At 41.2% G+C, this 16,568-nt stretch overlaps 1 protein-coding gene across 1 annotated transcript in view; it reads right to left on the bottom strand.

The window, feature by feature from the left end:
• Positions 1-16,568, bottom strand: part of LOC129112447 (IQ motif and SEC7 domain-containing protein 3-like) — an 86,268-nt gene that overhangs the window by 19,030 nt on the left and 50,670 nt on the right. Inside the window, 3 exon segments of the mRNA XM_054624551.1 lie at positions 1,093-1,215; positions 5,747-5,908; positions 14,235-15,514. Coding sequence (XP_054480526.1) covers positions 1,093-1,215; positions 5,747-5,908; positions 14,235-15,514 — 1,565 coding nt within the window.

Here is a 16,568-nt window from a genome sequence, read left to right as displayed (position 1 = left end):
ACGGCAAACAGTTAGCATTAACACACAGAGCCACAGCTGCACTGCAAATTGTCTCCCTGCCGCAAATTGTGGCTAGAAATGACACACTCCCTGGCTATTCACATGGGGGCTGCATTGTCAACGTTTCATTGTAGCAGACATGAATAAAAGTGTGTGTTTGTTGAGATGAGGCAGTGTGACTTGATTGCTGATTTCATACGTGTGTCATCCAGATTCCTGCGTATTTATGTTTCAAATGTTCAATCTGTGATTTGTCCAATACTTCTTAGGGGCTTATGTGTGCATGTCCATGTTTCTCTTTTTTACATGTATGGCTGTCGTTTTTTTTTTTAATTAAATCTAGTCGTACTAGCTTGTTTTCATGTTCCCTCCTTGTCTATCTGTCCGGCAAACAGAGTTCCTGGAATAAGAAAACTGGAGCGCTTGGCAAACAAATTCACATGTGTACCTCCTCAGCAAGGCTTCAAAACTTGATGTGTGCATATTTCAGGATCAAACAACCTGTGAATTGCATCTTAAAGCTCTGCAAGACAAGTTTTGCCCGGAGGTAATGCTTGAGTGACAGTATTTCATTTCACTTTTTACATCCTCTCAAATATCAACACAGCCAGATTAACATTACAGTAAAAAAGTAAATGACACCAGTAGGACAAATGAAGGATATTTTGCATAACCCACGAGATGATACATATTCATATTTAACTTCTTTTTCGATCATCTATTCTCTCTCTGCACAACGATGTTTCTGAATATGTATTCTTTTTTCAAACTTATGATCAAAGCTCTTGCTTGTACGATATAAATAAAACAATGTTTATACTCTATTCCATATTTACCAATAAATCCCCCTAAATGCTACACGCTGATCCTTAAGCTTTAGCGTCCTTAGTTGGTTGAGAACGCTGTGTCCGACTGGCTTTTTATTATTTCCAGCTTTTTGAAACTGGACATACAGGGGCGAGGTTTTGGGAATGCTTAGGGTCAAATACAAGAAAAGCATACCCAAATATATATTTTGGAAAAGGCAGATTATGTGCAGAATACTGCAAGATGAACCCAGACTCTCACAGCAGCTACTGTTTTTATAATTACCTGAAGGCCTCGATAAGACGTTCCACCTTCTGGGCTTCTCCCTGGACACGAATGTGGGCTTGAAACTTCCTCAGCGCTTCATCCAACTCCATTCCGGAGAAGTCCATCTCATCCACCACACAACTGTTGAGCACAGTGAGGAATGGATGTAATATTGAGGGAGCAGTAGAAAGGAAGACACAGGGGGGGAAAAAGGAAAACATATTAAAATTCAAAGCAAAATATCAACGTGATGACAGTGGCTGCTCCTTCACTGGTGGCCTGGGTGGTTGTGTTGATGTACACCTTAAGATAAAAGTCCAATCATTCCCAGCTTCCCAGTCACAGCACCACTCTGCTTACTGCAGGTGTTAGCCACGCACGGACACCAGGGATTAGACTGGACCCGGCTATCTTCATCGCACCACAGCTGCCAAGACACACATGCACACGTACGAGCATACAATCCCTCAGAGCAGAAAATCCTCCCTATTACCTGACAACCCCGGCTTAATGACTTTAATTAAAAAAGCAAAATATCCTGTCCAATGAGTTCAGGGGGATAAATGCAACTTGGGCAATTTGGAGGTGAAATGAGGTTTTGAAGTAAAAGGTGACTTTGGGAACGAGCTGGGAGGTTTTAAAAGTTTTCCTCGCTTTGATGTGAGGTGTTCTGTCGAGGTACAAAGTGGAATGATAATCGAACTATGAAATTAAAGTCTTTTTCAACACCCTCATCGCCGGCTTTCATGTGGTACTCCAAACCTATCCACACTATTTCAGGATCATCTTTGCCTCGGTTATTATCAGCCCATTGATGGATCAAAGAAGGATGATGCTGCTGATCTCAAAATAAAAAAACCAGTATGGAGGGATCATTTCTGTTTCGTTGTACTACAGAAAACACTGGGTACACACACACACACACACACACACACACACACACACACACACACACACACACACACACACACACACACACACACACACACACACACACACACACACACACACACACACACACATACACACACATACACACCCCTGAAGATGGATTACTGTGAACAAAGTGAGTTAATGAGGTGGGTAGTTGACTGTGACACATGCTGCTCCAGCAGAAAAGAGTAAGATAGCTGAGTCTACAGTACTGCCTGATGCACCGTGTATCACACCATGAGATCACTGCAAAACCTGCTCTCAACAAAAAACATAAAGTGTATACTATTTCATTTAGTACTATCACCACCACGAGTATAAGAAGAACCACACCTAGCGGTCCTATGTGTTTTACTCCAGTCACCACTACTGCTAGTACAACTTGTCCAACAGTATTACTACTAATACTACAACTACAACTGTAACTACTTCAACTGCTACTTGTACTAATCCTGTATTACCCTTACTTACTACTACTACTACTACTAAACTTCTGCTTCTGTTACCACTAGTACTATTGCTACTATTTGACCTAGGTCTACTACAAAGGTCTACCATTACTACTACAGCTATACTACGACTACAACAGCTACTATTACTACAATTGCTACTACTTGTCTTATGTATGACTCTTTCACTTTCCCTTGAATCAGTTTTCACAACCCTCCCATTCAAACCACTTTTTTATTTATTTTCCCTATCCTTTCTCTGTTTACAATTACAAGAACCCTAAAATCAGTGCTCACAAAGAGACTCCTTCAACACTCTGAGTCTCAACTGCACCGGTTCCCTCCTGGCTCCAGCTGAAACTAGTCACCATCGCCCTCCTCCATCCATCCTCCATCCATCCATCCATCCATCCATCCATCCATCCATGACCCTGATTCCTCATCAACCCTTCATCCCTACAAACCCCATCTCGACATCCGTCATCCTCTTCCCAGACCCTAAATCCAACCATCCTACATTATCAGGGCTCCCCTCCACCTTCCATATGTAGTAAAACTATTCTAAACGCATATCGATATTGCCGTTGTCTTTGTCAGTACAATATACTGGATGCTGCTAATTCTAACACATAGAGCACTTCATAATAAACTGTATAATTTTCCAGTAGTGATTTGATTCTGTGAACATTATCGACACAATGCTTATTAAAGTAAAGCTTATAGTACCCAGTGACTCTGATTTGATCAACTCTCTTGACGGCCGAGCCTCCTTCATCGCCCTCTTCATGACTCACTTCCTCGCTCCACCACCTCTCTCTCTCCCCTCTTCCCCGGCTGTCACTCCTTGTTTGTGTAACGTCAGACGAGATGCTCTCTAGCCTGAGTACATCAGCCCTCTCCTTCCCCCTCCTACCTCCTCCATATACACACTCAAACATAATAACACACACACGCACACACACACACACACACACACACACATGCACTTGGCGAAAACCCACAATGTGCATATACACGTACTGTTATCACGCATACACTTTGTTGATCTGTGTACTGTACCTGGCAAGGGGATATACATCACATCCGTCTGTATAGCACGGCTTAAATTGTGGGTTTACAAAGCTCAATTGCAGGTACACACACACACACACACACACACACACACACACACACACACACACACACACACACACACACACACACACACACACACACACACACACACACACACACACACACACATAATGCAAATAGAAAGAAACAGCAGACCAGATGGAGCCATATTTTGAGCAGCCAATGAGTAGATGACACTCTGAAAACAAATCTCATTTTTCCTGCTAAACAAGTACACTACATTATCGGTAAATGACTCTTCGGGGTGCCACATTTCTTGGAACCCAAATCTATAACCACAATTTGGCTTAATTGACTCGAGGCACTTTAACTATTGTTGTTTATGCTCAGAGAAATGTGAAGAGAATGAAGCACAGTTGGCTTTATAGGGAGGAGGAGGGAGATTCAAGAATACAGGAGACAACACGATGGGGACACACATTCATTCACACCTTACCTATACACACAAACAGAAGTCACATGCTTTCACACACTCACTCACACACACATTCAAGATCAGTAAATCAACATGAGTGATTTTTTCATATTAGACTGCAATCCCTCAACCGCTCTCCTGCGACTACACTTTATGGAAAGTGCTCTCACACACACTTTGCACTCTGCCATCATGTTCCTCTTCAACATCACCGCTTCCACTGTATGACTGCACTGTGGGAAAATAAGTATACACATATGTATCCCAATGTCACCTGCGCTGAGGTATATTCACGCTGTTTGAGGCATTAAAATCATAACCTTGTTAATCTAATGTATTTGGAGCCATGACGGCATCCATTTAAAATAATATGGATATTATTTGAGGGCAGCCCGGGGTGAACAACTTGGCAGAGTGCTGTGATGTGTATGTCCGCCCTAGCAAAGACTAAAAGTGTGTTCTCCGTTTGATAACTTGGACAAAAGAGAGGATAAAAGAAAGATCTGCAGTACCTCCTGCGGGTTGATATGCAAATTTTGAAGTAATTGCTGAATGAGAAAATGTAATAGAATAAAAAAAGACAATTACTGAGATAAAGTAAGGAAGTTCTTTAAAGAAGGAAAAGAAAAAAGGAAAACTTGCCCGTCAGGTTAATGACCTGGAATGAAACTTACAGGGTGAAGTGAGTCATCTGTGTACGTGTGCGTCTTCTCATTCATGTGATGAGTAATGCAATAAGGAGGCATCTCTAACCCCATTAGGTTAATATGTATTTTCTATTTTATTTTTATTATGCTGTAAAGAACAAACTGTACTGCATGATGTCTCCACATTTAAATGATTTAACTAATCATGTTACTCAGCCTGTGAAAACATTTGAATACTGTCTTTTTGATGCTGTGGCGGAGTTTTTTAGTTTGAGAGTCCTGGTCAAACAGCTAATGAGGTGCATCATGGTTTTAAAGGCACAAACTTTGGTTCGGATACAGCACCTTGGTCTGAATTCAAACATTTGTAAAATAAATTAAGCTCCTTCATACAAGGAGCCTTATTTTGTTTCTATTCTGTTTATGAAATCTCAAAACAATATGTGTATCAGATGACACTACATGGCTCTTTGTTTCTCGCTCCCTGTCTCATAGAATAAAGCCGATACAACATCAACTACGTTTTTTGTATCAACGGGATAAAAGAAACTGAAAAACAAATAAGGGCAGGAAAGGTTTTTTATTTTATTATTGTCTGATCAGCTTGTTATCCTTCCTCTAAAATTTGGTCTCGCAACTCAACCTAGATTTACAATTTGAAGCGATATGATGGCTTATTTGTTGGATCATGACATTTCAATTTGAACTTGTTTTCAGGCTGTTTACTAAGATGAAATTTAATAATCAAATGTCAATGTCTGCTAAAATAACAGCTTTGACAAAAGTGGTTATAAATTAGGTTTCACATTCAGGTTTCAGGGAATCATCTGACCCCAAAATAGACAGAACTGTGTATATTATTAATCTACAGCTGGCTCAGGTATCAACACGTCTCCACAACCACTATATTGTGACTAGTAAAGCTGATTTTCAAAGATTTTTCTTGTCCTAAATCCTCTATTGAATCCAGTCCTGCAGTTGACCCTGACCCCTGATCTACCAGAAAATTAAGGGATTAGTAAGGAGAATCTTCTTTCTATGAGGAGTGGTAAATTAGCCTAAAACGTGCTCAGGAAATAATGTGTGCTACTCACTCTAGGACATCTCTGTTGAAGGGCTTCTTGCTGTTTCCGAGGAACTCTCCTATCATCTGTCGGCTCAAGCCCTTCCTCTGTAGCAGAAAGTGGGCAACACCGATGGGTGTATCTGGGATGAAGCCTCGAGAGATCAGGAACTGAAGGCCCTTGTCAGGGTTTCTGAAAGAAAAAAAAACAGAGTAAAGGAAGGAACTGAATGAGCGAAAGGGAATCTGTCCTAAATATTGCTAGTAGTGTGACTTTGACAGATGATTATGCTTTAATATAACCACACTAAGCAGCAGTAATCCACAACAACACAAAATAGATCCCTTGTTTATTATCTATTTATTATAGATGAATCCTGATAAATAATAATTCATAATAAGTTATTTCTAAAAAGATGCATTGCGGTATGAAAATGTCGGCTGCTTACTGTGCATACCTGCACACGGTGATAAAACACACAGGGCACAATCTCATCAGTATTCATTCCCGTGCTGGATTACATTCATTAACAACTGCTAAACAGCTCGACTCTCTGCTGAAATCAGAGGACACTGCCAGAATCATAATGGCTGATCTGGGATGCAGCCTTAAATCCCTGCTTATATGCACAGAGGCGTTCCCAGGTAGACTTTGTTGGAATGAAACAGCTCTAAGATTTGCTTTAGTCAAAGTTGGTGACTTTTGATGGTATTTTTCATTAATTTGATGACAAAGTTGCCACTGTGATAAATTACCTTTGTCGGGCCACTTCACACTGATTTTAAAACCATACCAAAAATGATATCCCCCATTGGCTGCCTGGAAGATTGTATATCAACCTAAAAATGTGTGATATGGTTTTGAAAACAGTTAACAGTATAACCATACTGTTTGCATGAGCCTTACTTTCTCTGGTATGACTTGAGCTTTTGATGGTTAATATTAGCTAATGTTTGCAAACTCTAAATGTATATTCTGTGTAGCAGACATCAATGAGTATAGAGCTACTGTTACACTATATTTAAGCACTATATAGTGACACAATTTGTTACTAGTGGCCAGATTAGCTGCTGTTTAGCAAAAGGAAAGGTTCACTTTAAAGCACGACTTGATAACTTCTGAAATAAGAAATTCTGAAAGTTGTTTTTATTGGTTTTAAAAGTTGTTTTATTAATTAATGAAGGAGGGTTAGCTTGATGCATGCAGAAGCTGTTCACCTACATGCACTTTATGGGCAGAAGAGGCCGTTTATTCAGCTAAAACATGCAAAACCACTGGCAGGATAATTTCTATACAGACATAAGCTAACATAGATTGTATGCATCTATGTGTGAGTATTCTATGAGAGCTGGACAACAAGGTGTACTTCGATGCTCATGCCTTCATAAAATTGTCCAAACATCTCATTGGTTTCCATGAATCACTACTTCTGAAAGTCATCGCCTCTCATCTTGCTGTTAGTTTTTAACCGACTGCATGGCAGAAGTTACGTATGAACAAAGGAGTTATACGCGACTATTTATAACCCTATTAGACACAGAAGAGAACGGCTCTAGGGAAGCTACCACAGCAATGCCACAGCTCTCCCTCTCCAGTCTCTATACAGTGTTTAAACCACAGCCTTTACATAACAGAGCACTGTGTGTCTACCACAGCTAATGGGTTTATAAGGCGAGGGCGGGACAGAGGGGAGAGGAGAGGGGATAAAGGGCAGGATAGAAAAAGGAGGCTGGAGGAAAACCAGACAGAGCAGATGTGCGGGAATAGGAGTGTGAGGATATAGAAGGGGGGGAGCGATGAGTGAGACTGGACTGCCTCAAAGCATCTGCTGCGACAGCCTCGGCACACTCACTGTTTCTGGCTCACCCTCTCAGCGGAAGGTGATGTCTCGCCAAACGAATTTGGCAGATATCACTCATTTGATGTTTGTCCAACAACAGATGGATCGCACATGGTGATTATTATTTGGATGGGGGGGGGCTGAAGATAGGAAAGGAAAGGAAAGGGAGGTAATGATGCAGGATAAATGGATTCTTGTGAGCAATGCAGAACGAGAATGTCCTCATCGGACAATCATAAGCCATATGATTGTTCAAATGCGGAAAACAGCCGTGTTTACATTTTCAATTATATGGAACGCCTACAGTCAATGTTGGTTTGAGAGCAACCTTAACCAAGAAGCCCTAGTTTTCTAATCTTTCATCATCGAGGTGGTACATCAGAAAAGGGTCATTTTGGAGGACAAATGACCTCTTGTTTGTTTGTGTGAGGACTCGGTGAAGCTATAGTGATTTGGACAGAAAACTGTGTTCTTACAAGGATGAATTGTGAAAAGAGAGCAACAGTGCTACATAATGAGACACATGCACACAACAGAGGGGTGAATGCAAGAGACAGTTGCAGACAGGACCCAGATGTCACGCTAAAGTGACAAATCCCCTATAAACTACTGCATGCCCAGACCTCTTTCTCCCTCACACACACTTTTCTTGCCTCCCTCGTTATTGCAGAGGCACTTTTTTTTTGCCATCTTGGACCCTCACCCTCATCATAAATACAAACAACCACTTTTATTGGCCCTCTATTTTAGATCCATTTCAGATGTGCACAGGGGCCGAACCTCAGAGCTGTGTTTTATGGCTTTTACAAGTGCTGAACTGTCACCACTGCGTGTTGCCTATTTCTGCAGATGCACACTTTTTGTGTTTCATTACTAACCAGTGATAGATTGATGGCTAGTTTGCGCCGCTGAGAGTCTTTCTGAGTGGTAATACAATTTTGTGCTGTGACTGTAGACACTTCAAGACTCTGGATCATGACACTGATGGGGACTTGCTGTGTAATATATGCCCGGAACCCTATCACAATGAACCCTGCAGGCCACACGACACAAACGGCAAACCTCCTGAGATAACCTCCTGAGATAACAATCTTTCCCTTCACCTTATCAAACCCCGACAATTTCAAGGGCATATGATGTTGAAGGCGTGTCATGTAATACTGTGCACCTGCAGATAGACCTACTTGGTTTATCCATTATTAAAGCTACCTATATCAAACTATTTCAGCTGTTTATTCCTTAGCATGACGTATTTCCTTGCTAGTCCTGTGTTGCCATGGAGGTTAAATTAATTAATTTAATTAAATTAAGTCTATGGGAAAAAATCTTCTTGCACCAATGGAATGAAGTGACTGACCAGGAAGTTGTAATTCCACGGTTAGGCCACTACGAACATTTGCTTCAAAGCCAGACGCTCCTCCTGGGGGCTTAGTCACGACACATAGCGATAAAAGTACAATTGATGAAATTTTAATTTCTCTTTTTCCAAATCCGCTGGGCTACTTGACAGTCTTACCGTGTACCACCTGCAGAACAACTGCGGAAGAGAAATTAGAAATGTTTTTCTCTGTTCACCATCTGGATTTCAGAGTTTGTAATTATGTGCTGGGTCATTTAGCACCGAGGGCAGAATGTTAATGCAGGCGAGGTTTGTGTATGCACAAACAAACAAGCACAGACCCACACATAGTTGTTCACAGAGCTCTCTCCTTCTGGCGTCAGAGCATCCCTCTCGAGGAGATGGGCAAGCTTCACTGATCTGCTGATCTTAATTAGACGTCCCTGACATATGCATTCAGATCTGCCTTTCTCTCTCTCTGACTCTCTTCACACTTATCTCTTATGCCACCTCATAAAACTCAATTTTGCATGATGGGGAGCCGATGTGATCCCACCGTGAGCTGCTCTAATGCTTATGCTGTCACTACCTGTCTATTAGTTCTGGCCCAGTAATGTGCATACATATCCATCCATACAAAAAAAAACAACGAAATTTACTCCGGAATATGTCATTAATGTCACACCTCCTCACAACCTCCCCTCTCTGTTGAAGGTTTTCTATCAGCTCCCTTGTGTGATGGCAGTGTCCTTGACACACCCTTCAATGGAGTCATTGTTATTCCATACACTCTCAAAGCGGAACTTTATCAAGTGGTCTCTCTCTCTCTCTCTCTCAACCTTCCTCTCCCTCTACCTTTTTGTGTCCCATTCAGTTCCTCTTTCTTGCTATGCACTCCATTTCCATTGCTCACTGTATCTTTTTATTCTTGTGAAGGCTGCTGCACACATACTAACAAAACGTCAGACTTTTCTTCCCGTTAATTTACTTGCTCCCCTACTTTTCCTTGACCAACACACAAACACACACATACACATTACACTACCTTAATGTGTGCATATGTGTGAGCTTATTTGTCTGCACGATCAAGCATTGCCTAAGTTTTAGCCTAAAGCAAAACGCACTGTTTAAGATGCAAAGGATACAACAGCGCAGGTATTAGAGGGAGGATATGAACTGGTGGAACTAATAAGCCCCAAGCTTGATTGCCCTCTCTCTCTCTTTTTCCCTCTCTCTCTCTCTCCCTCTTGTATTTTTGCTCTTCCTTCCTCATTCTGTTTTTCTTTCTCTAGCCAATTTATTAAAAGTCAGCTTATCTCTCAAGGTGTTTGACTAGGGGAATGAGAAGAGGGGATAGCAAATATGTAGAAAATAACTATGAAAATGTCATTTTCTGAAAACTGGGAACTTTCATTAAACAGTCATTACAAATATGTGCAGTCCTCACTTCCCCTCTAAGGATATGTTTCAGATCAAATCTGAACAAACAGATAAGTGGCATAGCCAAACTAACTGTGCCTCTCCAGCTGTCATTCAGAGTTACACTATCAAAGTGGAAGTGTCTTAAAAACTAATTGTACAGCTGATAGTAAATATAGAGTTTGCCAAAGTGATCTTTTCTTTACGCTATCTGGAAGGAAGCTCCTAACTTTTTAAGTAGACTGACATTGAAATGTCATGAAAGTAGCAGAAAACCTTTATGTTCCCATGTTACTTTACATATGAGGATAGTGTGATATAGAAATAATATTTGGAAAGAGTAGCAATGCCAGTGTTCAAGTCTCAAATCATAGCTTGGATTATCTTCTCTTTTCCACTTTAAATTTAATTTGACAGTTTAAATAATGTAATTGTTTTGTATAAATTATCGTTTTTTTTTCCATTTGATAATGACTAAACCCTGAACTAAAATTGAACCACAGCTGCTTCAATTGCCAAACCATAACTTTATCCTTTAAGTAGTTTTACAGCATTTTGACAGTGCTACTTATGTGCACTGGGGAATAAATCTCTAATACTTTATACACTTTAGGAGATAAAGTTTAACAGATGACTTGATATCTGATGTTATCTTATTTTAGAAATAGTAACATAATAATAAAACTTTATTGCAGTTTTTATATAACCCACCTCCCTCCTTGCCATTCATGTTTTTACTTTTATTTTCAGTAATTTGTTTATTTCTCCTGGTGATTATTTCCTCTCCGGTAACTGCACAGCTCGATCCTGCTCCTCCTGTGTCACGCTCCAGCATTGAGTCAAAGTTAATCGGCTTTATTGTGCACTTTTATTGCGCTGCAGAGCTTGGCAGTGAGCAAAAAGATAATGTGTGTTCATGAGCTCCAATCTTCTAAATTTGTATGAGATGGCTTAATTGGGGCAATATCCTAACAAAATCTTGTAGTGGTTTTGCACCCAAGGGAACACAGTGTATTTTCTGTTAAAAGCGGGATATTTTGGAATGCAAGGAAAGCTTCTGCAGAAATGGTTGAGGTGGCAGGGGCAAAAGATACTTGTTTTGAAATGTTAACACATTTTTCATTCCAGTTCCCAAGATGCCGGTTCACACAGTGCTGAAGGAACTTTTAATTACATTCACGACTCGCAGCAGAATGACTAATGAGAATTTTAGGCTTTGTGAATCGTTGCTATTATTTTTTGGATCCACCCCTCATGTATTCTGACTAATTGTTACCCAGCAACTCCATCAGTGGTCGGGCTCAACTTGTAATATATGCAAGTGAGATCAGTTAATTTATTAGAAAACTCTATGTGGGGTGTTAAGGTCCTTTAGGGTCTGCTCTGGGTGAAAAGCCAATAGAGCATATGGTTAATGTCCTCGTTTAAAGATGTCTTGCAAGTGTGCTGGTGGCTGCTTAGCACATTGTAAAGAGTCATGTTGTTACAAACATTTCTAAAAGGAGAATTTATGTGTATAAAATAAGGGCTGCCTATGAGAGATAAACCAATCTAAAATCAGCACCTATCTTAGATTTCGTTCTGCCTTTATAGCATAAAGTGTACATCAATTTAACAAAAAATGTTTTAGAGCTTCTTTGAATATGTAAAGATTTTTAAATTACCATATGATAACTAGCTTGGAGTCACATGTCACCAAGCAATCCATTGTCTACAACACACCTGTGTGAGTTTGACACGCATCTCAAGATGTCAGTGTTTTTCTCAACAAATCAACAGATTCAGTCAGCGCATGGGGCCAGCACTGACTGAATCAGTCGTCACCATGGCAACACTTTTTCCTCCTATCTTTGGCTGCCATGTAACCACCTTGCACCTGTCTGGAGCACGTCCTGGGAAGTTCTTATCTGGTTTTGACTTTGTCACTCTTCACTAGGCAGCGAGGGAGAACTGAATTCACATTGGCCCAAAAGCTGCGAACATAAACAAGCTTTTCCAAGACAGACATGTTTTTCTTCTGCTGACAATTTGTGAAGCCGCAGAGGAAAATGCAGAGGGAATTGGGTAGGCCTTATAGTAGGATACAAGAGTAACCTGTATCTGTCCTGGCATTTAAGGCAAACTTTGAGATTGGCACATCAAACCATGGATATATAAAGAGAACTGGTTAGGGTGTGTATCTGTGAAAGTTGCTCAGTGGAGCATAAAGCAAATAAAATGTAACTTCCTGGGTGTAAAATGACCGGCTCATTCACATCTATGGGCCAATAGAGCAAGCGCACCAGCGTTTAGACTTTAACCCCTCCTCCCAACTCCTCAGCCTCCAGGTCGTTCACATGGACGACAGTAAAAAACACTATGGATTCAGCAATTATGGAATTTTACAACTTTAAGGACATAATGATTTAAATAAGGGCTATTTGTGTAAATGGAAGTTGATTTACATAAACAACAGCAAAAATAGATCATCTTATTTTAGCTACAGATGTCTCTTTCCCAATCTATGTGGAAAGTATTTTTGGCCCCAATGGCATCAGATGACGGACCCAGAAATTGACCCTTGGTGTGGTCATGACAATAAGTGGCTTCAAAGCTTAGCGCAATTTTTGCGTCATAACTGAACATAACTTTTCTCTTGTTACATTAAATGATGAAGTATGTAAGCTAAGAAGCTAAGTATTTATAAGATACGATAAGATAAGATAATCCTTTATTACAGGATTTACAGGATTACAGCAGCAAAGAGGATAGTGCAAAACAAGAGACATAATAAATAAAAAAAACACAAGATCAAAATAAGTATTATAAATAAGAAAATGAGCAATAAAAAACAGTAAAAAACAGTAAAGAACAGTAGAGAATCCACAGTAATATTATATATACAGACAGAAACTATTTATGCATTTATTGATAAAACAAAAAACAACAATTTTGCGCTACCTGCAATACAAAGACAAAGTGCCATCAATATTTAAGACCCCTTTTCAAAACATTTAAACAAACACTAAAAAGACAACGGGAGAAATAATTTTCAACCAATCGAACCATTGTTTGCTTTAGTATCTAGCTGCAGCTGATCTTTTTTCTACCTTTATCTGAAATCAATGACATTACAAATTAACTTGAGTGGTTAATCTTCCACTGTTATCATTGTCATCTGCATTATGCGTATGCTTGAAAAAAAAGCTATTTATGGGGTGTGTGGGGCTTATCCAACTGTCATTTCCACCATGTCTGTTTCCTTCATTTCATTCCTGTCCTCTTACAAATCAATCTCCACACAGCTCTGTAGCTCAATAATTGATCCCAGTTTTCATTTTTCTTTCTCAGAAAAAAGAAGACACCTCAGATCCATCTTGGGACTTAGGGTTCATTCTGTTTGTTTGCTCAGCACAATGGGGATCAGTGAGGAAAAGTGCTTTTCTTTGCTCTTTTGAGTCCAGAGGGCCACATCAGACTTCAGGTGTACTCAGAGGAAGGGTGGAGGTACAGATTGTTTCATTAATCTCACTTGACAGTATTCTATCTCTTCCAATATTTCCTGTCATTTTTTTTTTTTTACTTTCCAATAGTAATCAGAATATATAGTTTCATTTAGCCTCTCATAAGCACATTTGAATTTAAATAGACCTCACAAGAGGAACAGCCACATTACCAGACCCTGATTAGCTGACAACGCCTACACTTCTCTTTAGAGTGTTAAACTGGTACGAATACTACCAAATTATTCCCAAACGCCATAACATTTCCGAACTGGTTTAACCATCTGATCATGTGTGTGTGAAAAGACGATATTAAAATCCATGGCTAACCACTGAGCAAAGATTCAGAAGTGATACCATAATACTGCAGCAGGATTTCAAATTAATCAGAATCATCTGAACACAAAAGAATTAAAAAAAAATGCAGTGGCTACTCACACATTGAAGAGATTGAGGCCGATGCGGTAGAGGCGTTTCCGCATGACGTCAGTGGACAGCGTGGGTGATTTACAGCTGGCGGGGTTCTCACAGTGGTAGCGTGGCAGGCTGAGGATCATGGCCTGCAGGGCCTCCTTGGATGAGGCTTCAGATGTAGAGCGTGCCTCGGTGGACGTGCTGCTGCTGCTCATCTGCTCTGAGCTGTTATCTGCTGTCTCGGAGCTGCATCTTTTGACCTCCAGGGGCTCTGCCATGGGCGAGCTCCCCAGCAGATGCGGAGGGGCGTGATGGGGCTCCGTGGGTGGCAGCAGTACCACCACAACTTCATCTGGGCTTTGCGGAGCAGCCATCTTATCCAGAGGGGTTAAGGGAGGCTGGTCCTCCTCCTCCAGCTCTTCTTCACTCGGTGGAGGAGCAGGGAACTCAACATCCTGCTCGCCTTCTTCAAATTCTGATTCTGGGGGTGGCGGGGGCTCTTGTGGGGGCGGTGGTGGATCTATGGGTTCGTCTGGATGCTCTGCAGGGGGAGGAGGGGGTTCTTGCAAGAGGACAGGAGGAACGTAGACTGGAGCGGAGTTTGTTGTTGTGGAAGTAGATGTGACAGTCGTGGGGGTTCCTTCTTGTTCGACGCTGCCGAGGGTGACGGTGGACGACTCCATGACGGAGGATGAAACACGGAAGTTCTGGCTATCGAACTGCACCGTCACATCCCGGAACGCCATCATCAGCTTGCTTGCACTCCTCGACAGGTCACTTGGGTCCAGCGGGCCTTGATGAAGCGTCGGCTCCACCCCAACACCTCCTTCCCCTCCACCTCCTCCTCCTCCTCCTGGTGCTGCCGCTGCTGCTGCTGCAGCACTGAAAGAGTCGGCACTGAACTGATAGGTGCCGCCTTCTTGCAGTGAGCACATGGTCTTCAGGCTCCAGTTGCTGAGTGCATCGTCTATGGACTTTGCCAGTGACTGGACCTGTTCAGTGAATGAGTCTTCCAGGTCGGTCAGGGTGCCACCAACTGTGACAGGCAGAGATGGTGAGCGCACCAGTGGGATGCCTGTCAAGTTGCAGCCTTCTGCCAGGGCTCGTTCAGCAGAGAAACCCTCTGTGTTTTGCACACGGACCTTGCGCAGGGAGATGCGTCGAGGAAGACGACTCTCCAGCAGCGAGTTGCGGATCTTCTCGAAGTTCTTGCTGAGCTGGTACTGGCGGAAGGCGGTCTGGATCTTGCAGGCAGCACGGCGGGAGATGAGGTGGCCACCGTATTTGTGCTCTAACATTTCGATCTAAAAAAAAATGAAAGAAAAGGAAAATAATGAATTGCTGGAATTTCTGTTGAATTTTAATGATTTAGATAACCTGTAAGGGCAATCTGCAATTATTGGGAAAATCATCACTGTCTCCATTATACATGACAAATATGGCTGCTTACTCATTCAAAATTGCAGAACAGCCACAAGATACACACAAATTGCCAAGGACTCCCGTAATCCCCTTTATCACACCAGTTTTTAAACATTTTTCATCATTCTCCTGCCTGTCACTCTGGTGCTTGGAAGATGAATATGGCATATGAGTTGAATATCAGTGTGAAAAAAAGAGTGTGAGGAATGGGATAACTGTGGTGGGAAAAGAAAAACAAATGAAATCCCAGGAGATGAAAAGGGTTGTAAAATCCAATTTGACGAAGAAGCAGGCAAGATAAAAACATTAAAGTACTCAAAATTAAAATAATAATATCCTAACTTGGTTCAGTAGTTCTTTTGTGTGATGTGTGTACTGAACCTACATACAGTTTGGTCAAAGCCACTGTCTGAAAGAGAGAGCACAGTAAAGGCTGACTCATGGTATTTGGTAAAACTGTTCATTTCCTCTGCAAATAAAACTCAGAATCTGTTGGAACTCCATAGAGAGGTCCTCCACGCAACTTTAAATTGTCTGAAACTGAACAAGCCATTAATCTTGCCTGTGAAAAATTGCTCAAATGCTGTGGGAAATAGATAGTGATGTAATATAGCCATTTTTTATCTAGCAGCAGCTCAAACACTGGATGAGACCTCTTTGAGTTTCCCAGAACAATCAGGGTGTGGGTATCTTTGGAAGTGCCCAGAAAGTGCTCTTATCTTCTCCAGTCACTCTGAAATTCTTTTCACTCAGAGTAAATCAATGAATATAATTCCGTTTCTATTCTAACTGTATCAAGGGCACGCGTGTGGAGGAGGATTCGGCTTTGAAAGAGTAGCAGTGTCACCTTCTGTCATTTTACAAATGGGAAAAAATATTCTGTTCTGCATAGACAGTGCATGTTAAAAATCACATATAATTCTAGGAAATAGAAAT

This window comes from Anoplopoma fimbria, chromosome 23, assembly GCF_027596085.1.
Source record: "Anoplopoma fimbria isolate UVic2021 breed Golden Eagle Sablefish chromosome 23, Afim_UVic_2022, whole genome shotgun sequence".
NCBI lineage: Eukaryota > Metazoa > Chordata > Actinopteri > Perciformes > Anoplopomatidae > Anoplopoma > Anoplopoma fimbria.
The sequence above is the reverse complement of the archived record's forward strand: the minus strand, read 5'-3'. Positions and strand labels throughout refer to the sequence as shown.